Source organism: Electrona antarctica (assembly GCF_951216825.1).
Source record: "Electrona antarctica genome assembly, chromosome: 16".
Taxonomy (NCBI): Eukaryota; Metazoa; Chordata; class Actinopteri; order Myctophiformes; family Myctophidae; genus Electrona; species Electrona antarctica.
The window spans coordinates 30,241,674-30,266,070 of NC_136797.1; the positions used below are offsets into that span (position 1 = coordinate 30,241,674).

At 43.8% G+C, this 24,397-nt stretch overlaps 1 protein-coding gene across 1 annotated transcript; it reads right to left on the bottom strand.

Annotated features, from left to right (window-relative positions):
- Positions 1 to 199: 199 nt before the first annotated feature.
- Positions 200 to 22,720, bottom strand: cnnm3 (cyclin and CBS domain divalent metal cation transport mediator 3; the record flags this gene model as incomplete). The annotated part of the gene is made up of 11 exons (XM_079523762.1): positions 200 to 4,406; positions 9,030 to 9,162; positions 9,503 to 9,630; positions 15,000 to 15,096; positions 15,416 to 15,585; positions 15,888 to 16,049; positions 16,864 to 17,007; positions 17,882 to 18,039; positions 18,953 to 19,129; positions 20,534 to 20,868; positions 21,947 to 22,720. The coding sequence occupies 11 exons, from the start codon at positions 22,718 to 22,720 to the stop codon at positions 4,357 to 4,359; spliced, it is 2,328 nt and encodes a 775-aa protein (XP_079379888.1). The 3' UTR covers positions 200 to 4,356.
- Between the last annotated feature and the right edge of the window lie 1,677 nt (positions 22,721 to 24,397).

Sequence of the window (24,397 nt, forward strand, 5' to 3'; positions counted from 1 at the left end):
ATTTGATGATTTCGATGGTTTATTTATTGAATATGAAGGTGCACTGAATGACCTGGGCATAGGCGAGTATTCAGCCAATTTCGGGGCACAGCCTATTTGTGGGTATCACAGGTGCACAGCTGTGGGGAATTGGGGATTGGAAACGCCACAGGGAAGCCATACAGTTTTTCAACCGTTTGTGCATTTGTATTTTCAGATGTTTTGAGTTATTGTCAGTTTATTTTCCATCACAAGTTAGTCGTTTAATTTACACTTAAAAAATCAAAATAAACATTTTAAATGGACTCAAGAAGAGGAGACCTGATTTACTGTCAACACCACAGGTTGGAAAGAGCTTCACACCATATCACACACACATACAGTACAATAGTGGCGGTCCCTGCTTCATCTCTTTCTCAGCGAAGGGGTCCTTCCTTGGTCTCAAAAACGTGGAAGACCCCTGATTTAGGTGGTGTAGTGAGAGATTACGATGATTTTATACAACCAATTCAAGGTTTATTTAGACACTAAAACAACCTTTGTTATTTAGACACTAAAACAACCTTTGTTTTAGTGTCTAAGTCTCTAAGTTGAGACCTGCAGAGAAACAGTTGTGACATCCCAAATATGCAAGACAAAAAAATTAAACAAAACAAAAAATTACAATAGGAATTTATTTCTTAGGAAAACTTAATCAAATTATTGAAACAGTTTAATAGGTGTCAATTAACACACCACACAAACTGACAGCATTCCAAAAACGAGATTCTATATAGCGATTATAAAGAAAAAACTATAAGGAGAAATTTGACGTATATCTTACAGTAACTGTGGTTTTACCTGCAAACTGGGATCAACCATCTATAAACTGCGTCCTTTATTTATAGTCTCTTGTAGTATTCACATATTAATCTACAGCTTCCCCAGTTCAACATCCCCCCACCCACCTTGCAACAGTACTCCTGTTCATTAAAAGTAGCACAAGTAATCCTTTTTGTACATTCAGTCTTTTGATACCATATAAACGAACTTTTAACGACAAAAAAAACCAAAACAAAACAAAAAAACAATACAGTTTAAATACCTGAAGAATATTTACTCTGAATCAACAGTCAATTTATCCAAGAACAAATTGCTAAAATTGTCAATACTGGATGAACACACATTGAAATATTTCAGTGGAATCAAAATTTAAAGAGACATGAATGGTGATGTAACATTAATGAAACAAAAACGCTCCTGCCATCAATACTTCACAGCAGTCACCATCTCGTGTTAAAGGGAGTGTAAGAGATAAAAGAATTAAATTAAACAAAGAGGATGATGGTTAGTAATCTATATGGGAACACATGGCTCCTTTTCCACCAGGGTTGTACCGGTTCCGTTCCGTCCGCCTACTTTTGAACCAGTTCAAAGTTTCAGCTGAAAACTAACTCTAAAAGTTGGTTCGGAACTGGAACCAAAAATACTTGGGTTTTTCTTGCCCTGAACTGGGAACCAAAGCTTCTAGCTTGTGGATCTTCTACTTTTGTTGCTTTCGTGTGAAACTGTAGTATGATCATCATCAAGTAGGGTTAAATTATGAACAAACTCAAAAAGCAAGAATATGGGGATAAGAGGTTTCTGCCTCTTAGCAACAAAAAGGTTTAAAACATTGTGGTCCAGAGGTTTGCCAGATTTGCGACACACACACACACACACACACACACACACACACACACACACACACACCCCACACACACTCATAGAGGGCTAGCCTCTCGGAACGTAACAGTTTAGGACACACAAGGTTTCCACCCGAGAGCCACAATATAGTACAAGCATAGGTGATGCAATAGGTACAGTATTATAGGACTAGTACTGACCATTACACTGGGACAATTAAAGATAATCATAATAATAATAATAATACAATTAGTAACACACAACCTGCACTGCAGTCTGTAAAAAAAAGGAAAAAAAAAGATGCTTACTTGAATTTACTAATATTGTATAGCGCACACTCGTATACATACATAAGACACACATATAGCAGGGGGAAAATGCCTATATCCACACACACACACACAAATACACATACACATGAAGAACATTACAAAAAAAAAGTGAAATCATTAAAACCCACCATAATGGGTCCAAATGGAACCAAATGGACCCTTACGGGCCTGTAACGCTGAGAGAGTTACATTTTAACACTGAGGATTTTACTTGTTGGCCTAAAATGTAATGTTCATGGAGTCACAGGCTGGAAGCAGGTTCTCATCAACCAGTGTGATATTCAGGTCATACACTCAGACAACATAAAGGCCACAACAGGTGCTCCGCTCAAACACGCCAAACTTCTACCTAAAAACAAGTCCCTTGTTCTAAAATTCCCAGGAATTTAAAATGAGAGATGACTAGTGGACAAGATATTCATTCACCTGCTGCTGTTTCCTTGATAATTTAATCAGTGGTGGACATTAACAAAGTGAACGAACGACTTGAGCCTTATTTCAAGTATAGTGAAAATACCACATCTGCACAATTTAACTTGAGTACAAATTAATTCTAAGGAGCAACTTTGTAGTAGAGTCATATTTGACCAGGAGTATCTATTACTTTGGCTCAAGTACTTTTTCCACCACTGCACTTAGTGGATCTGCAAACAGCAGATGTTGATGAGTTGAATATATAGGACCACAATGGAAACAAGTCCCCGGGACTTTTTTTTTTGTGCCATCCTTTTAGCCTTTATGTCTGACTGACTGTACGCTGTGTTGTTTACATTTCGGACTAATAATGCGTCAATCAAGCCACCACACAAATCTAGAGATGAAGGATCTTAACGTGCAAAGTGCAGTCCGTCAGAGTAGTGGATACTGTAAAAATCACCAGAAGTGTCAGCTGGAAGCAGGGCCTGTACGCTCAGAACACGCAGCGTGTGAACATGAACAATATGGACGTACCTCACGACAAATAATAATAATTAAAAAAAACACACACACACACTTTAAAGCTTTCAACAGTGCACCCATTTCTGTGCAAATCAGCTTCTGATCAACCGATGTGTTAAAGCAGCAATCCGGTTAGATTTAAAGTAGGTCCTGGAGCTGCGTCCGGCTTTGCCGAGCGTCTTTATACGAAACACAATTGGGGCCCCGTGTTCGGGGGGCGGGAAGCCGGTCATGGAGGGTGATATTTGTCACTCTGTTCTGAAATGTAATATTTGAAGCTTCGTGATAGTTCATCTTTTGTTTTACGTTTTCTATATGCTACTGTGATTATTACATTTTTTGGGAATAAAAGGTGGGCAAAATAAGCTTTGGCTTCAGCCCGTACCCTTTCGGCCAAATAGTCACCTTAAATTGGGGAGAAAAAGTGGGGCAGGTGGAGATGCTACTCTTTGAGATTCATGCAACACCTCTTGTCAACCAGTCAGGGTCCTACTACAACACCATGTGGTCCAAATGTCTCACCTCCGACCACTGCATGTGTGCTAGCTACTCTATATTGTATTAACATACTACCCATACAGATAGGTTAAAAACTAATTTAAATAAAAATAAGTTCCGGATTGCAGCTTTAAGTTATCTAAAATGGACGGATGGGACAATGGGGAGGGAAAAAAAACGCACACGTACGCACTCTGCTTTGGCACTCAACAACGAGGAATGGGAAATACAACATTTAGTGATAAAGGTTGAACTGCAAGGTAAGGTAAAAAGGCACCCCTAAGAAAATAAAATGATTATACACACATTGCCGAATAAGGGCAGTCCACACCAAGTACTGTCTAGAACTATAACTCACAGATTAAAATAGATTTTTGAAAGGGTGAAAAATGTGTGTTTTCCAAAACTATTAGCACAAAATAAAAATGCGAAATGATGATGTTTCAGTAACACTGTAGAACAGCAAGAACATAAGTTTAGATTTGGAACTGGTTGGCTAACCAGTTGAAAGAAATCACAGACTTAAGCTGCTTTTATGAAATATCCCAGACCTTCAGGGTTTAATGGTCATGCATTCTATTGCTAGTTTGACAATGTCTTTTCAGTTAGTTATAGTTGTGTTGGTGTGGACGGCCGTGTATTAAAAACATGAAAAGCACATGATGGAATGTGTGTGTGGAAAAATATGGAGAGAGAGAGAGAGAGAGAGAGAGAGAGAGAGAGAGAGAGAGAGAGAGAGAGAGAGAGAGAGAGAGAGAGAGAGAGAGAGAGAGAGAGAGGTAACACATGCCGTGGATGTGAACCCCGCTCAATTCCAGTCCAATACAATAACGACCTTCTTTTCCCATACAAAGATAATTATTAATTGATTGTTTTAAAGGGGGGGGGGGGGGGGGTTCCACTTGATTTGGTTAGGTAGGTATATGTGTGGACAAAGAGGACACTAGCCATGCGCTTCTTCTTCCATGGAGCCCTCCGGCGTTCTGCTGCCCCCTGTTGACCGCAGACAGTCAGTGACAGGAGAAGAGGGGTGAGTGAGGGGTGACAGAAACAATGCACTTAAGTTTACACACAAACACTGCTATTGTCCCTCCTTGTCTGCTTTTAGGGAGGTTGGTGACACTTAAAGGGGCTCGAACAACAACACAGCTGCACCAAAGAAATAATGAGTGTTAGATTCTCATAATTGACACATAAAATGACACATAAAATAACACATTGACACACATAACAGCTAACAAGCCCGTTATTGATTTGATTAGCTGACAGCTGTGTTGCTTACATCACTGTGTACTATAAAGTCAGTGTGATGCAGCCTGCCATGTTTTTACTAGGGCTTTCACTTCTAGTGATTTTTACTATTTGCCTAGTTTACTAGTCAACTACTGTAGTTGTTTAACTACCTATTATGTAAAAAAACATGAAGTAATATTTGTACGTTTAAAAACTGTGTACATTGGTGACTATAACTATAATCTAGCTGATTTTGAGGCCTCTCCAGCTCTTCGGTAAACACAAAACGCATTTTCAGGTCGGGAAATCGGGATACCAACTGTATCAGGAGAGAGAAGTCATTGGAAGTGAAGACAAAAGTAATGAGCAAACACTATATAGTCTCCATTACTGTTACTTTTCAGGATTCAAATTCAGAAGAAGCAGATCTACAAGCTCAAAAACGTGTCGCTTCCCGCAGTTAGAATATGAAGATGAGGTCTCTGCCCGACAGCAACAATAGGATAAATGGATTCTCTCTCCTGATTTGGATGCAACTGGCAACCCACCTGAAAATATATTGGCCGTTTACCAAAGAGCCGGAGACATGGGGAAACCTCTGTTACTAAAGTAGAACATTAACCTTTTAACAAAAAAATATAATCTTTGTTTTAACCAAATACAAACACACACACCAGGTGGAAACGTCAAAACCAGAGACATGCGTTCTCAGTGGGAACACAACATGGATATGTCATGTAGTGTACACCTACCGTATACATTATGAACTGAAACAACTAGGGGGTCATGGGTTTGAAGGTAGAGTAGAAATAATCCACGAGAAAGGATGAGGAACAACTTGATGTCCTACTACTATGAGCCTATATTCACAAGCATGCACTCACCAATCCACACGACCGTACAATTCTACTGTTCTATCTGTTGGACTAATAGAGCTCAGCAGTGAGGTGCCGGAAGAACAAATCCCATTCACGTTCTGCATAGGATTATTAATACTGTTATAAAGTCGTAACAATCCAAGGTCGACATACCATGGTCAATGTGGCTGTAGAACAATGCTACAGGACAAAATCCCAGGCCTGTTTGGATGGTTACAATCTCATTGTTAAATAGTGTATAACTTTAAGTATACCAGCCCCGATGCAGAATATGAATGGGATTTTTACTTCCACAAACTCACAGTTTATGTTCTATTAAAACCAAAGGACACCAAGAAGTGGAACTCAAGACCAGGAGAACGTCCAAATGTCTGCCAGAAATAAGAGATCTACAGTACAAGCTTCACACTGCTTGTAGATCAGCTACCTTTAGGCACTGGTACATTTTTGAAGTGTAGATGTTAAGTTTTATAGGGAAATGGACATTAAAAGAACAGTCACTTAAGTGTTACAAAGTCTCCTTGGTGTCCCATTCTGTTGGCCCCATCTTGCCTTACTTCTTAGTCCTAAACCTAAAACATTTTAATATATTTCAAATATAGTACAATATAAACTCACAACGTGTTGATGTATTTTCACTATTTCAAAATAGTAAAAAATGCCTATAAAGCTTAGGCATAAGGGGTAAGGCAGCGTGCAAGATGCAGGGCCGTGTGTGTGAGAGCGAGTACACTACATCACTGTTTCTAAACATCTGGTAAGGGGCCCACAAGGGGTCCAAATGGATCTTTGCAACTCCAATATACAAGTGTTAATTAAACCCTGAGAGTGTACAAATGGAACCAAATGGACCCGGAAGAGGGTCCTTTTGGAGCCCCTTGGAGGTCCCCGGACCCGACTTTTGAGAACCAGTCTGCTGCCATAATACTGCAGGCATATGGCTGAAATGGTCTTTACCTCAAAGCAACACAAACATAACTAACAGAAGTTGTCAATGTTGTCAAAGAACGAAATGTTTACAGCAAACTCTGAAGTGAGCCAGAGATGATGATGATGATGAGCGGAACAACATGGAGGCAAAGTGAAAAAAGAGAGAAAAACAACAACAGAGAGAGAGAGAACGGTCTTAGTTCAGCGAAGGCTGAAGAGGTCAAAGGTAACTTTATAAGGACTACTTTCACCCATATCTTCATATAATTGATCCTCACTAATGCTCATTATAAGATGGAACCATTTACGCTGTGTCTCATTGGTAGGCTGTGGATAGTTCAGATGACATCATCATCCAATTTAAGCTAATAGAAGCCATTGTTTCTTGCATTACCGCAAATAAACAGTGACAAACAATTGTTTGTCACTGGTAAGTGCTTTACAGAGTCGGACGTAATCGACGCAGAAATCCCTAAGCAACGGAGGGTGAGAGAAATGTCTCCCCTTGCGTCAGCTCCCTTGTGTCGTAAGCAGCAGTCCTGGACGCAAGCACAGAAAAGTACCCCTGGCGACCTTTGGCAGCAGAGAGCAAGGGCTTTTCCTCCTCTGCTCAACCACCTCTTTCTTGAAAGAGGATGAAACTTCCGCCGGCACATTGAGTTGTAAACGTAACACGATCGGCATGGATAGATCACATTGAAAGTTAAACAGGACAACATGACTCGTCTGTGATTATCAGGCCTGGACTGGCCACGTTATGTCCAGTGGGCTGCCCGATGATTGGGCCGTCCCCCTTGGTTTAATATGTTTTTGGGTCAAATGTCAGGGATGAATCTTTTACCCAGTCCAGCCCTGGTGTTCAGGCGAGAACTCGGCGGAATTACAGCGGAGAACAGAGTGTGTACAAGCTCTGATAGTTGTGTATAATTTATCGTCTACTAATCCTATGCTTCCATTTGGTGACAATTTGGCCGTTTACAGACGTGACCAAAAAAAAATTCTGTTGCTGATGATTATCCACTAGTAATGAACGTCATGTTTGGCTTCCATTGACAATGAATGTTAGACTGCATCGTTTAATCTGCCCCGTGTGAAGTGAACGCAACATATTTATATGTAGCCTAAAGAGTGCATGAAAGCCATTAAAAGAAAAATCCTATGGAATTTTGCACAGCTGGTTAATTGATTACATCACTAGCAAAACTGGGAGGCTAGGTCACAGAGCGACAGGAATGGTACCATATTATAATGAGCATTTGGACCAATCAGATGAAGATAGGTTGAAAATGGGTGGTTCTTTACATGGGAGCATTTGTTGTTTTGAACCATATGAACCATTTCAACCCCCGTGTCGTAATAATAGGCAAACATTTGACAAAATGTCAAAATCTTCATCTACAAGCTCACTACGTGTTGTAGCGCGCCACATTGTGAGCTTGTACATGGGCAACTTTTTGGCAAGAGATTTGGTTCAGAAGGAAAAAGGGGGGACAGCCAAGCATAGATTCCTGGGGGAGCCCGCTTACTGTAACCACTCAGTAAACCACGTAAACCCCAGCATCCTATTGTGGGGAAAGCGTTCGCATTTTTTTTAAAGACGGGGTGCCATAGTTTTGTACTTTTACTGTTTTGTATGCGTCTATGGAGATAACATTACTTTTATTTAAAGAATCTTTCTCCTAGTATAATAATACCCCCCCCCTAGTATAATCATAACACCCCCCCCTGCTGATGAGCAGGGGGGGTCGAATGACGGCACTCCGTCCTTAAATAAGGACACGGTTAATTGTGCAAATAAAGGTATTTAGCTGCATGAATGAGGCATTAGTTTGTCACTGTCCGGCAGAAATCTTATATCTCCATAGTATCTACTATCTACTGTAAATTAACAGTGGCACAAAAACATCAGGAAAATAGCCAATATTCAAGCTCCCGACATGTCGCATGGTCGTGATGCATTGTGAGCTTGTAGATGTTCTATATTGAAAACCCTCGGTCTGTAAAAATACCTTTAGTCTAAACAGTTATAACAAGGCTATAACAGAGAAAATCAACTATTCTATAGACTACAGTCACAGATTCATAGAAAAGAGGACAGAATTTAAAAGGCTTCCTTATTATTATTAAACTTAAAAATCAGTGGTTCTAAAACGTTTCTGTGTCAAGGACCCCCAAATTGATATATATTTGGTCACAGACCCTCATCTGAAAATGTTTTGTGTAAAAAGATTCAAAATTATGTTAACATTTTCAAACGCTTTCAAGATTTTTCAAAAATGTTCAAAAATAGCAGATGTACAAGCTCTATGTGACGCGCGGTGAGCTTGTAGATCCGCTATTTTTGAATAGCCACGGTAAAGGGGTTACAACGATTGTGATGCTGTATTAACAGATTTTGCTGGGGACCCCCTGGAACACCCCCTCTCAAGGACCCCTGGGGGTGCCCACTTTGAGAACCACTGACTAATAATTCTATTCTGACTAATAATTATTAATAATATTATAATGTTTTTATTTTTTCTAGAAAGACAAGACCTGCAGAACTCAGAGATAGTGTAGGAGAACAGAAGCTAACCTTGTTGTGAGGTGTTCCTCTCGTTGAGAAGCTTAGTCTGACTGTTGGGAAGGATCTTAATCTCTGGAAGCTCTGGACTCTGAGCCACGTGGGACGAGGCCATCAGAGCGTTCAAATACTGCAGACGAGTCACCTACGAGACAAGACACAAACACCATGGATTAAGACGAGTCAGATGCAATTCCTCATGTTTATTTGTGTCTGCTCTGAAGAAGGCCGTTCGCCGAAACGCGTCAGAGCCACTTCTTCCACTTAGTTGGTTTATGAGTCAAGTCATTTTCAAAAGCTGAGCACCCACTGCCTTAACCAAGGGCAGTTTCCAGAGGAAGTGCACCTGCTTTTCTTTCTTTACAAAGGATTAAGCCATCCTCTAAACTGGAAAAATAACATGGATGATTCAAGTAGCGCACACGCACGCACGCACGCACGCACGCACGCACGCACGCGGAGTATATTACGCCAAGCATCATTACCCGTATGAGCTGCAGGTCGGTGAGAGCTCGGACGGTGTAGTCAGGACAATAACTGGACGGGCTTGTAGCTTCTCCTAGTTCAAACGGATCTTTGGGAGAACGATGGGCCGACACTGGAGACTGGTGCCCTGGAAAAACACGCACGCACACACAGGACAACATTACTGGCATGATCTCATCCTGAAAAAACAAACTGACTCTTCAGTTACGTTATGTACATGCGGCATCAAAATACTGTGACTTATAAATAATTAACGGGGACACAGCCTACAGCCCCGGGTCGTTTCACACTATACTTTTACAGATGGATGGCCGGCGAAAGGTGAACATGAACAGAGAGACACTGACTTTGTGACCATTTACTGTCAGTTTAAAGACCAGTCTACACAATGCAAGCATCTCAGGAGTGTTTTACTCGCATCTAAGAGTGAAATAAATAACTGTAAAGCGCTGCGACAAAGTTGAGAGGAGTTCAACGTTACGTTTGCTACAAGACGGACCCAAAAATTTAAGAAACATAATTGAAACATGCAGTTTCATGGCTTCTGTCCGTTTAAAATAATGTCTGACCGCCCAATTTTTTATCAAATCGTTGCGCATATAGACCAATGACATTCACAGAGAACACTCTTAGGCCTGATTTACACTGGCAGCCAAATCTAGCCTGAATGTAGCCTGAATCAGATCTGTGTCACTTCAAGATAGAAATCTGATTTGCTAGAAATAAGTCTACAGTAAATGCAGACAGGTCACATGGAATCCGATTTTTTCAAATGTGACTTGAGTCACATGCAGAGGTGGTTTCAAATCTGATTTAAATCCGATCTGAGGAGATCTGGCTCAGTCTGAAATGCAACGACCACATGAAGTGACCCAAGTCACATATCAAACTGTGTAACTGTAAACTGTATTTTCATTTAAGTAAACAAACAAGAGAGAAAGAAAAACAACCAAACAAGAGCAAAATAAAGAAAACAAGCGATGGGACAGAAAAGAGAGAAAGCAATAGTGCTTGTGTTTGTGTGCGTTTGTTTTATAGGAATAATGTCACTTCATGATGTCAGCATTACAGCGGACGCCGGACAGATGGTGAAATCTGTACCAAAGTCCTGACGTCACTCGCTCATCCCCTGGTCCAGGGTTGCAGAAGTTTAATTTGAAATAGTCTCATATAAGCATTGTGGTCCAAAAATAAATAAACTGTCTCAGCGATATTGTCAGGGAGGTCAGTCACTCATATTTGATACAGTCCGTTTCTAGCGAAAACATTCGGCGGCAGTAACATTAGCGTTTTCTCTCAGTAAGTTGATTCTTTATATCCATATGAGTCAAACCACTGGGATCATTTGTTTATTTTTGGAACACAGTTCTTATTTGACACGATATGAAAAAGTTATTGGAATTCCGAAGGGGGAGAGGCAGTTAAATGCAAACCGGGTAAGATGTGAAATGACAATGACGCTCCTCGTGCCTCCTCCATGTCACTTGGGGAGGAGGCACACTGGAGGATGCCTCCGTACAATATTCTAAACTTCTCGAAAATGTACAGAAACAAGGCCGTTTATGAGGATATTTCTCGCGGAATGGTAGAGAACGGCTACACGCAGTACTATCTGCAATGTCAGATTGTTCAAAAAGAAAGGAGAGCTCGTAGTCCCGTTGCCAAAAATACTTTTTATTGTATTGTATAATAAAAAGTATTTTTGGCATCGGGACTAAGAGCTGTGCGACCTCTCCTTTCCATTTTAAAGTTTGTCTCCCGTGGTCAGCGTCACTCCCTACTCTTGGTGTGCGCTCCTAACTTTTTTGTTACATTGTTGTTGGTTACCACGGTAACCAAAGCAGATATGTCGATGCAGGACGCTGAGTTGTAAAAATCAGTTTGAATGCACAGATCGGATCTGGTCGGATTTGAATCGGATTTGACTTGATGTGACTGCAGTCTAAAGCCGGCCTTAGAGTATACTGTATATATATATATATATTAGCAGAACTGCATGGAACTATTAACCAGGCAAGTTGGAAAACTAGACATTCAATGATTCATCAGTGGAGCACCAGTTCACAGAGGAGTTAATGAGTGAACGCATGGCTCTAGTCCCCACAGCCAGGCACTATGAATGTGTAGCGTTGTGTTGGATTCGTGATGGGAATTTTCACCAAACCCTCAATACTTGGAAAACGTAAATAGAAGATATACAGTACAAGCTCACAATGCCTCACAGCGAGACAGTTGTGAGCTTGTAGATCTGCTATATAGTCTTATAGTGCGGTTGCGTATAGGCAAGAAGACTATTGTCATTGCACTCCAGAGCTTAAATCTGGCAAATCAGCAATTTGGACGTCTTCCCAAGGCATTTGTGCGCTTTTCACTCATCTGATTGGACAGTATATGGTGACATACCCATCTCAACTCTTCTAATTGAACAATATTGCTATTGTCTAGACTCTAGAGATAGGCAACCACACTCGCAATTCCACAAGACTGCATTTTTCTAGTTTTGACTAATGTTCCCCTCGGAAAAGGGATGCTAGGGTTCAAGATGTCCACAAATACAAAAGTTTGGCGAACACCCTATAGTAACTCTGAGGACCCCCTGTTGAAGACCCCTGAACACCCTATAGTAACTCTGAGGACCCCCTGTTGAAGACCCCTGAACACCCTATAGTAACTCTGAGGACCCCCTGTTGAAGACCCCTGAACACCCTATAGTAACTCTGAGGACCCCCTGTTGAAGACCCCTGAACACCCTATAGTAACTCTGAGGACCCCCTGTTGAAGACCCCTGAACACCCTATAGTAACTCTGAGGACCCCCTGTTGAAGACCCCTTAACACCCTATAGTAACTCTGAGGACCCCCTGTTGAAGACCCCTGAACACCCTATAGTAACTCTGAGGACCCCCTGTTGAAGACCCCTGAACACCCTATAGTAACTCTGAGGACCCCCTGTTGAAGACCCCTTAACACCCTATAGTAACTCTGAGGACCCCCTGTTGAAGACCCCTGAACACCCTATAGTAACTCTGAGGACCCCCTGTTGAAGACCCCTGAACACCCTATAGTAACTCTGAGGACCCCCTGTTGAAGACCCCTTAACACCCTATAGTAACTCTGAGGACCCCCTGTTGAAGACCCCTGAACACCCTATAGTAACTCTGAGGACCCCCTGTTGAAGACCCCTGAACACCCTATAGTAACTCTGAGGACCCCCTGTTGAAGACCCCTGAACACCCTATAGTAACTCTGAGGACCCCCTGTTGAAGACCCCTTAACACCCTATAGTAACTCTGAGGACCCCCTGTTGAAGACCCCTGAACACCCTATAGTAACTCTGAGGACCCCCTGTTGAAGACCCCTGAACACCCTATAGTAACTCTGAGGACCCCCTGTTGAAGACCCCTTAACACCCTATAGTAACTCTGAGGACCCCCTGTTGAAGACCCCTGAACACCCTATAGTAACTCTGAGGACCCCCTGTTGAAGACCCCTGAACACCCTATAGTAACTCTGAGGACCCCCTGTTGAAGACCCCTTAACACCCTATAGTAACTCTGAGGACCCCCTGTTGAAGACCCCTGAACACCCTATAGTAACTCTGAGGACACCCTGTTGAAGACCCCTGAACACCCTATAGTAACTCTGAGGACCCCCTGTTGAAGACCCCTGAACACCCTATAGTAACTCTGAGGACCCCCTGTTGAAGACCCCTGAACACCCTATAGTAACTCTGAGGACCCCCTGTTGAAGACCCCTGAACACCCTATAGTAACTCTGAGGACCCCCTGTTGAAGACCCCTGAACAAAACACCCTATAGTAACTCTGAGGACCCCCTGTTGAAGACCCCTGAACACCCTATAGTAACTCTGAGGACCCCCTGTTGAAGACCCCTGAACACCCTATAGTAACTCTGAGGACCCCCTGTTGAAGACCCCTGAACACCCTATAGTAACTCTGAGGACCCCCTGTTGAAGACCCCTGAACAAAGATGACTAATCGAATAGTTTTCTTTACTGCTTATGCCACCCATCTGCTGTGGCCCCAAATCTAAACTCTACATATGTACGTATGTACATAATAAATATGTACGTATGTACATAATACATATGTACGTATGTACTGTATGCATGCATATGTACGTATGTACATAATAAATACGTACATACGTACATAATACATATGTACGTATGTACATAATACATATGTACGTATGTACATAATACATATGTACGTATGTACTGTATGCATGCATATGTACGTATGTACATAATAAATATGTATGCCGTATGTGAACTTCAGAATAAGATTTCGCTGACAAATGTTTAAAGCCTTGCAAGGCCACGCCCCCAGTTACCTTCCAGACATGCTGGAGCTGTATGAGCCGGCGTGCAGCCATGGATCCTCGGGCAAGGCTCTCCTGACTGTTGCCATTATTACTTGCACCTAGGCTCTGGAATGCCCTGCCCGAGGCTGGAAGGCTAAACTAGGCCAGTGTCGTCTTTTAAATCACCGCTGACAACTCACCTTTGCATCAAGGCATTCTCTTAAAGACTTTTGGATTTTACTCGTTTACCTTTTGTTTTAATTAACTGGAGTTTTACCTCGCTGCAATGTATTAACCCTAACCCTATCTCTAGATACACCCCCAGCAACGAACAGTCCCAGCACCAGACCAGGCGGACCATCCTACAACACTACAGCCACAACCTCAGTCCTTCCATGTGACTGTGTCTCTCTCTCTCCACTGCACCGGGTCATGCTCTCTCGCTCACAGTCACACTCTCACTTAATGTAGCTCTGCACAACACCAACGTCGTGGGATGACGTGTCGGGAAGTGCCTTGTCAAATATCTGCAGATGAATGGGCGGTGTGTACACTGTCACGTCGGTTCGCAACTTTGAAAGCGGAGTTGCTTTCAACCCTCAAGCTATTATCTATTTTATACTATAGCACCATAGTAGCCGTCTGTCGATGTTGGTTGATAATAAGATGGAAAACCTGGTGAGAATGTTGCCAGGCATCAAACTCACACACCCAGTCCTAGGTCATCTCCAGCCCCCAGGATCTACATCCTCACTACTGTAGACAGTTCCCCTATCAAGGTGGGATCCAGTGTATATTTCACTGGTACCTCACCAACATCAAGACATTCTGTACCATTCCACATTACAATCTTAAGCAAAACAAATATAATATAATATAAATATGAAATACGATACACAATTCTTGTCAGACACAGGCTGTCCCAGGGCCTATTAGTATTACTACTATACTGAACGTCAATCCACATTTGCTTAACCACTTAAGCACCATTTTGTACCATTTTCACACTTCAAGTTTGAAAGTTTCAAAATGATCAGATCCATAAGCTCAAAGTGGCGAAAGCGCATCACACGGCGACACCTTGTGACCTTGTAAATCGGCAATTTTTGGCGTAGAGATGTGCTTCATAAAACAAATTGAAAATTAGACATTAGGTTAACATTCCTTCTCACCTGAAGATGGCCCTGTGAGAGCCGCCACACCATAATATGTAAATGCTCCATTCTCAAACTTCAGCCCCTCTTTACCGATCTCCACCTCCACGCGGCCCTGAGGAGACAGCATTCACCACCAGTCATTATGTGTCTTTTACATGACATCCTTCTTAAAACACAATTTGTTCCCAAGACGTTCACAGACGTCCTAGGAACTAACTCAAATCTTTGCGTTTGGAGGTCCCTGGAACAACATATTTTGAGAAGGGGGTCCGCAGCCAAATACATATCATCTTGGCGGTTCCTTGACCTGAAAAGATTTGAGCGCCACCGATTTTTCATTTCAGAATCGGTCTCAGGTCTGAATGGGTCAACAAGGTAGCCTTTCGGCTGGCTTGTTATGAGGTCAGATGGGTGGGCCGCGAGACAAGTACCTGCAGCAGGAGGATGAAGTAGTCCACAGGGTGGTTGCGGGTGTACAGGTAGTGGTCTGGACTCAGGCGGTTGTTGGGGTCAAAGTGCACTTCCTGGTTGACGCTGGGGTGGCGGAGCAGGTGGAACAAGACCTTCTCTGACACGCGTGCAGGACTGAAGTGCTCCACTTCTACGCATTCAGAGAACAGGAACACCATTACACATTTAGGTTGACGAGTAATTGTCACACAAATAATATGTAATGTTTTATTCATTAGAATAAGTTGCGTCTTGCAGCTTTAAGTAGTGAATCTAATTTCCACAAGCTCAACTGAATATGTAACCAGTATGTAATCATTACAACGTACTGTTACAGTGTCACCGTTTACTGCAATGTGAGCCTTCATAACTCTTTCACTCATTATCCCCCCCCCCCCCCCCCCCCACAAACACACACACACACACACACACACACACACACACAGTACAAACCTCTGGACAGGAAGCGATGTGTAGCCAGTAGGAGCTGAGGGGAGGTGCTGATCTTGGGTTCTCCTTCAGGGATTTTGAACAGAGAGAACTCCTCATGCGCTCCGCGAGGCTCCAGAGGGAGGATCTCTAAGGGGGCGAGGGGACGCTTCACCTTCATGTCCACTGCAGCATGGGAAACAGACCACAAGACTTAGAATGAAGAACAGTGCTTTTCAAACCTTCTCGCGTCAAAATGCCATGTATTTGGCAGCAGACCACGAGTTGGTTGTGGGTTCAAATCCAGCGTAGTGCATCCGGCTTTGTGGGGGGTGGGGGGGGGGGGGGGGGGGGGTAACTGTCACTGCACGAAATCCTACCGACTGGGGCAGCAACTGTAAACAGGGAGTGTTGGGCAGGAGGAGTAGGACGGAGACTCTATGTCATGACAAAGGGGACAAAAGCGCACACGCGGAAAAAGTGATGTGCTGTGACAGTGATGTAAATAGGTTTTCAATGTAATGGGTCCCGGAACCCAGGGGTGGTCTTTTAGATGGGTCCCAGGGATGGTCTTTTAGATGGGTCCCAGGGATGGTCTTTTAGATGGGTCCCAGGGATGGTCTTTTAGATGGGTCCCAGGGATGGTCTTTTAGATGGGTCCCAGGGATGGTCTTTTAGATGGGTCCCAGGGATGGTCTTTTAGATGGGTCCCAGGGACATTTGATGACGTGGGCATTAATAGCCGAGATCAGGCACATACCACATAGGTGTGGCACAAAAATATATTGTACATTTATCCTGTTACGTAAGTGTGTAAGTGAGGCTTTATTTTGGCAGTGGTGCAATGCAAACCTTCTACCGTACCATATCTTTGTTTTTGTTTGTTGTGGGGTTTTTTTGTCTTTGATTAATATATTCTCTTGTAATTTTAGTTTATTACTGTTCGAAAGTGAAAAAGCTAAATAAAAAATATAAATCATAAAAAAAAAACACAACCTACCGTATCCATCCTGTTCATCCAAGATCTCTGATTTGATGATCTCCTCGATGACGTCCTCTAAAGTGACCAATCCCAGGACCTCGTAGAAGGGGTCCCCCTCCCCCTCGTTGTTGACCTTCTGAACGATGGCCAGGTGGGAGTTGCCTGAAGGGTGGTCCGCCGAAACATGAGTTCAATCAATTACATTAAATCAGGTTGTAAGGTTGTGCTCCCTAAAAACGACTGCCATGTTCACAGACACCGTCCTCCACCCTAACCACATGAACCCTATTCTGCAGGGGACTACCTTTTTCGCAGAGCGTTCTACTGGTGGACGTGGTTATAACCTCAAACCCATGCCCACCTGGGCGAAAGCTCTGCGAAGGAGTGAGACCCTATTCTGCTGCTGATAAATGCTGATGGTGTATATAGTACACTGACTGTATGCAAGCTCATATACATTGTACATATGATGACCTATTTTATTATCTTATCCGCGTTAGCCTACTAACTTTGCTCTTGTTTGATCTCTCTTTTTTGTCTTTACTATTATAACATATGCTGCTACAAATGTCTGAAGGAAGCCAAACAAAAATACGTTTTCCTCTTGTGTAAATATACGTATGACAATTACATGGATTCAAGCTAAATAAACTGGGGAAGAAATATATATATAATATATTAGTATGGCCAAGTCCTAATGTGTGATTTGTGAAACAGTGTGAATACTGTACTGCCAACCAGGTAAAGAAATCACAGATTGAGGCTTTAACCTTTGCTTTTATGAAATATCCGAGACCATTAGGTTTTTATGTAAGATGCAATTGCTAGTTTGACTACTTCAAATGCTCTAATCTTAAAATAATAAGCAAAAATAGCCCATCTACAAGCTATGATGCATTGAGATCTTGTACATAAGTCTATTTTCTCTGCGCAACATGCTTCCGTAGAAGACATGCTGGCTTCTATGGAGTCCAAATGACTGAAACTTGAATCCATGCAATTAATCGGCAGGTGAAATGGCATGATGGTGACAGACCTTTCTTGAACTCCTCCAGCATGGCATCCAGTTTGGTGTCATTGAAGACAAAGTGCAGGGGGTGATTGTAGAACTTGGTGATCGTTGTCATGGGAGTGCAGTCGTCTGGGTCCACCAGAGCCAGGTCTTTGACGAAGAGGATTTCCACAATGTTGGACCTTGGGGGAAAAAAATAATCAAGATAAATAAGAAATTTTCATGTCAAGGACCCCCAGATAGACGTGTATTTATTTGTCCACACAGACCACCCCCATCTGAAAGGATTAAGTGCCTAAAAGGATTAAGTGCCTAAAAAAAATCTAAAATATTTGAAAATAGCAGATCAACAAGCTCACAACGCGCCATGATGTGAAGTGTTGTGAGCTTGTAGATCGTCTATTTACAAATTGTATATAAAATATAGCCTGGTTAATAAGCCAGACTCAAATCACAAATCACTCAAGTCGTGTGGTATTGGCTATATAAAATAGGGTTTGATAGATTGAATTAGACAGAAATGCAAACAACAACAGAGCACAGTCAAACACTTGGTCTATATTGTTACTTTATAGAACCTTACATTATTTATGTCATATTACGGTACGTAAATCTTTACCCCTAGAACATTAGTTTCAATTACGACAGATTGACCCCAGCATCCCTATTCTGGTAGGAACATTCACCAAAAATAGCACATCGGCTATTTGTGTTCAGTAGATTCGGTGGTCTGTCTTACTAAGTATGGGTTTAAGTGGTTAAACTGAAGTGTAGGAGCCAAAGGGTGCTTTTAATAGCCTATAGTCATTTTCACTTAGTTGGTGATGGCTGTGGGCACCGCATTGACGCTCCATTATTGGTGGGAGCGCCTCTGTGGGTGGCCACCAGACAGGTCACAAATACAGGTGTCTACCACCTCACTCTTAGGATGCTTGAACTTGGAGGCAGGGTGAGCTGGGAGCGATACATTTTGTTGACCGCACTCGCACTTTATTTGATAGTTTGGTTCATTCACGTTTTGTTTGCTCACTGTTTAAATTTTGATTATTTGCACATATTTATTGCATACATATTTATTATTGGAAATGTGCCAACCTCTCCTCCTCATAGATGGGTACGCGTGTGTAGCCACTCTGCATGATCTCAGACATGGTGGAGAAGTCCAGGACAGCGGTGCTGGGCAGCATGAAGCAGTCCTTCAACGGAGTCAGGATGTCCTCCACCGTCTTACTGCGCAGCGTCCCGCGACTGAACTCCTCCTTCACAAATTCACTGCAGCAAAAAACCATAACAAATAAACAAAAGCCACAGCAGCCATGCAGTAAATGTCAAATATTTGCTTACCAATCTGAAACCGTTCAAATACGAAAGATTTAACTGAATGCCAGCAGAGTAGGTTTTTTTTTTAAAGGAATGTTAATTTAAACTCTTTTTCAACATCATGGTTCCGCACTACTAGTGTTGCCTAATAGGGCGGTACCATTTCTGTCCACAAGCTCTGTGTCAAACATAGCTTAGCAGTGACATCATTGATCGGTGGTCATTCAAATAATATAATGCAAGTCAATGGGCCTCAGAGTGGGCTGAAAGAGGGATTTATTTGTCATTTACTCATACAGGTACAAGCAGCGTCAAACCTAGTCCAACCAATGGAGGCATGGTGGCGCTGTCGCCTCACAGCTAGAAGGTCCTGGGTTTGATTCCCACCGGTCTTTCTGAGTCCCCTAGGGTAGGTAGGTGCCCTCACAAAAACCATGCAGTAATCGTGGTCTCTAACTGTTTGGAATAACGTGTTCCTTCCACGTGCTACGTCCTACCAGGGAAACTCCCCCCTGTCAGGTGATGAAACTGCCTGCTCACCCCTCCTCATGCATTGAAGGAAGCATGAGCCCAGTTCAGGGCTCTCCCCAGGTTGGTAGAGGGAGAATAGCACCCAGGATTACAGCTTAGGCAATTGGCACCGGGTGAAAAAATGAGTTACAAAAACGTGTGATAAAAAAATAAATAACCCAACATTGGATTAGTTAGTTGTGAGCGATATCATGATAGACTGGCCACATGAATCCCAGATCCACATTGGGAGCCACATTAGATCCTGTCTTGTTTTGGTCATTTCATCGTCTCCGAAAGTAGTAGGCTATCACTAGCTGTCAACCTAGCTGTCAGCCTGTCAGCAACACCCCACTAGACAGCTGCAGAAAATGGATAAAATCGACGCAGTGTGCAAACGTGATTGACATAAAGTGAGGTAGATTTCTTTTTTACGTCCTCTGATATTCGGGTATTAATTCATTAATTCTTCCGCCACTGCCAGTGTTTTTCAGTGAAGACCCTTATTTTGAGACCCAAGGGACCCGACTTCCGATACATGAACCGGATGTAAAACAATAAAAAAAAAACACTGTGTGGAGTGACGGACGATCATCTTTTCTTACAAAATACATTTTGTAACTGCGATCACCGGTTCGTGGACATCAATGGTGGTTAAGTATTGGATTTGGTCTGACATCCAGGGGTGTCAATGGCAGTTAATGTGATAATTTACAAAAAGAACTACAAAGGTTTAAATATGGAGATTTGTTTCCAACAGCAACAACGTATATTATACTATTAGTGAAAGTGTGTGTGTGTGTGTGTGTGTGTGTGTGTGTGTGTGTGTGTGTGTGTCTATGTTACCCGTAAGGGTCGTTGATGCTGGTGCGGATCATCTCCATGGCTCTCTCCCGCACACCGCAGGTGCTGATGTCCCTGCCCAGCGCCAGGTCCAGGATGAGCCCCAGGGGGCAGGACAGCGGGCAGGTCAGTACCATGCACACCTGGGCCAGCCAGGTCAGGCCCGGCGCCATCTGGAACCCGTAGCCGGAGCACACTATGTGCGGCACCAGCTCAGCCAGCAGGAAGATGAGGAAGCCACTGGTGAAAACGGCGGGTGTGATGGAGCCCAGGGCCTTGTACAGCAGCACGCCCAGCACCGAGTGGCCCAGGGCGCACAGGAACAGCAGCGAACACACCTGGGATAAAGCAAAGCAAAGTTACTATATTTACCCAGGGTAACTGGACTAAGCATCAGATACTTGTTTACAGCCAGGCCCTGCTCATAGAACATTTCATGGTAGTGGTTCAATGCCTTGCTCAAGGGCACTTCAGCGGTGGTAATTTTAACGTGCCGGTCTGGGGATATGAACTGGCGACCTTCCGGTATCAAGACCGCTCCGCAAACCGTTCGGCCACCGCTGCCCCAATGTAGGCGGCCATCCAAAAAACATTGATTAGATGTCGTCTTAGCATTATTAAAATAGGATGTACACAGTAATATTCTCAGTGTTCATTTATCCATTTGTAACTCAGAGAATGTACATTTGTATGGCTACAGATGTACGCTCTCCGAGTTAAATCACAATTGCTGCAATGGGGAATAAAGTAGCCATTGCAGTCGAGTCGGAACTGCAGACTCACTTTTGTACATTTTCCACCATCATCACAAACCCACCTCTTCTGACTCCACCTCAGCCGTGATGAAGCACTTTATTGACCTTGTATACCTTCATCACCTTATTAGGCTTTGATCGATAAGATGCTAGCTTATTGCGCTATGCAGATTATATCTTGCTCACTTGTTCTCATGATGTTTTGATTCTACTTAGATGTGTTTTTTCTTGACCAAACTGATTTAGACATATTCTACTAGGCTCAATGTTTACCTGGTATCCTAGTTTCTCTGAGGCACTACATTCATTGCTCTCAGGGGCGGCAGTGGCTCAGGGGTAGAGTGGCCGGATCATGGGAACCTTGAGGTTCCTAGTTCGATCCCGGGCTCCCCCATAGTTAATGTCCTTGAGCAACACGCTGAACCCCTAATTTATCCCGATGTGCAGGTTGGTGCCTTGCATGGTTTCCTCCTCAACACCTACCTTCTCATTGTAAACCAGTGGTTCACAAAGTGGGGTCCAGCCAGGGACCCTCAAGGGTGGACCCCTTATAGGTCTGAGAGCACACAAATGGATTATGGAACCATTCAGTTCCATTTGTACCCTGTCAGAGTTATGGGAGAACCACTGTTCAAAACAAACCATAATAATAACAACCCACCAGGAAGTTTCCTCTCCTCCGGATGGGCTCCAGGCGCTTGGCGGCCCGCTTCTCCTCCTCGGAGCCGCAGCTGTGGAGCACGTAGAGCTCCAGAGGGTCCAGCCACAGCAGGCTGAGGCTGACGCTCCTCAGCGCGCCGCACAGACCCACCAGCAGCACCACGAGCACGGCCAGCCCCCACGGCGGGATGTGGTCCGTGGGCAGCGCGCTGTCGGTGTTCAGCCGCAGCCTGTCCGGCCCCACCGACGCCCAGCTTCCCCCGGTGAGCACGCACAGGTGGTGGTACGTGGCGGCCACCACAGCCGCTCCATCTGCCGCGGTTGGCGAGGCGGCTCGGTCCGCCCGCACCGTGATCAGCCCGCTGTTCTTCTCGTCGGGGAAGAAGTCCCCCACCACCCGGAATTCGGACGCAGCGCGGCGGCTCTCCAGCCCGCACGGGTCCGCCGCGTCCCCCACCGCCCCGGCCTCCCCTTTGGCCGCCCCGGCGAACGCCACCCACGGCCAGCTTCCATTCAGCAGGTCGGAACCGAACAGACGGAGCTTGAAGGTGGCTCCCCGCGGCGCCGAGACGACGCGCTCCCGCAGCGACACCCGCTCCCGCGGGTCCGGGTCCTCCAGTCGCAAGCCGAGAACCAGCCGCCGGGCTTGCTGCTCCGAGTCCCGGCCGCCGCTGATGCTGCTGCCGCAGGCGCCGTAGCCGTTCCTGCGCCCCCCTCCTCCGCACAACAATACTAGCATCAACCAGAGTGTAGGACCTGCCAAGCTGGCCACCATATTGGAATTGGTCAACCTGGCCGAGTCTCGCGCATAGAGGGCAGTGTTGCCAGATGCTGTGATAGAAGTAAGCCAACCAGCCAGGTCTACTGTGAAAACAAGGCCAAAATAAGATATTTAAAATAGAAAATAGAAAATCTAGTAATTTTGGAATATTTTTGAAACATTTTAACAACTCAAATCCACGGCACATAATATTTTCAGAAAACAAAGCATACACTTTAGAAACCAGTAAGACGCCCTAAAGGATGAGGGGATGGGGGTGGAGGGGATCAGAATAGATCAACATATGGAATGAATTCTGTACTTGCCATATATGGAGCGTCACGAGCTGAGGGTTTGAAGTTTGAGGTCAGATGTATAGTAGAGTTGCTGGCCGGCTCCATGCAGATCTAGGTCATGAATCATGATCCAGTCTTCTCCAAGTATGCTTATCCAGGTTAGATGAGGTCAGTGTCGTGAACTTCATATATGGAGATGGCCATATATGGTGGCATGACGTGTCACGAGACGAGGCGTGACCATATATGGAGGCGTGATGTCACGAGGCGTGACCATATATGGAGGTGTATGTGATATCACGAGGTGTAAAGTTTACACTGTGTAAACCATATATGGAGGCGTGACTCACGCCTCATAGTGACTAACACACGGAGGTGCATGCTTTCATAGTAAATGTGTAGGTTGCAACAAACAAGCCACAAAAACGCAACCCGCGGCCGCAACTAACTACCAATATTTACACACTACTTTACAGAAAAGGAAGCCCAAATTCACTTATAATAAGCAGAGATGGCAACGCTTATAGAGGGGTCATGTGACACTGCTAAATTGTGGAAACCCTGCCCCACACGTGACGGAAGGAGCCAATCGGAACGCAGCCGAAGGGAAAACAGACGATCTACAAGCTCACGCAGCGGCACCGAAGCTGACGGTCGTGAGCTTGTAGATCGGCTGTTTTCCTTGCCACGCGACACCCGGTCGTACGGTGAAGTGTAGCTCTGGTTTAAAGGTACAGTGCTGATATTTCCTTTAAAAACAATGTTTTTGTTTCGTTAAAAGTGAAAGCTCTAATATTGGTGAGTGTTTGATCAATAACAGGGGGTCTCCCCGACTCTTCAGCTCTTTAATAAACAAAAAGTAATACATTTTGCCACCTTTTAGCATTTTGGGCACAAATTAATTAACACTGATAGATGGATGGATGCAATGGGTGGATAGATGGATCATGGATGGATGGATGGATGGATGGATGAGTAGTGCAACATTTATTCTGACTGCTACATGTCTGAAAGACAGCCAATGGATGCAGGGGGAAACAACACTGATGCCACGCCCACCATTGTTTTGTTTCTTGAGAGGGTTTCTTGAAAACAAGTCATTCATTTTACTGTTGAGCCCCCCCCCCCCCCCCAACACACACACACAATATGTCAAAAATAAATTAATTGACATTCTACAGATTCTGCATGTTTTCTCTTCGTGTTAACACTTTTAATATGCTCAATGATTGAGGAGCGCGCAGCAATGTATCTTGCTATGAAAATAAATACATATGGTTTGCTGAGTCAGTCCCCCTCTTGTCAATGGAGGTTAATGTGCAATCAGTACACCCTTTAGGCTACTGAGTTACCATGTAACCCAAAGGAAAATGGAAAAACAAAAAAGCACATTTTC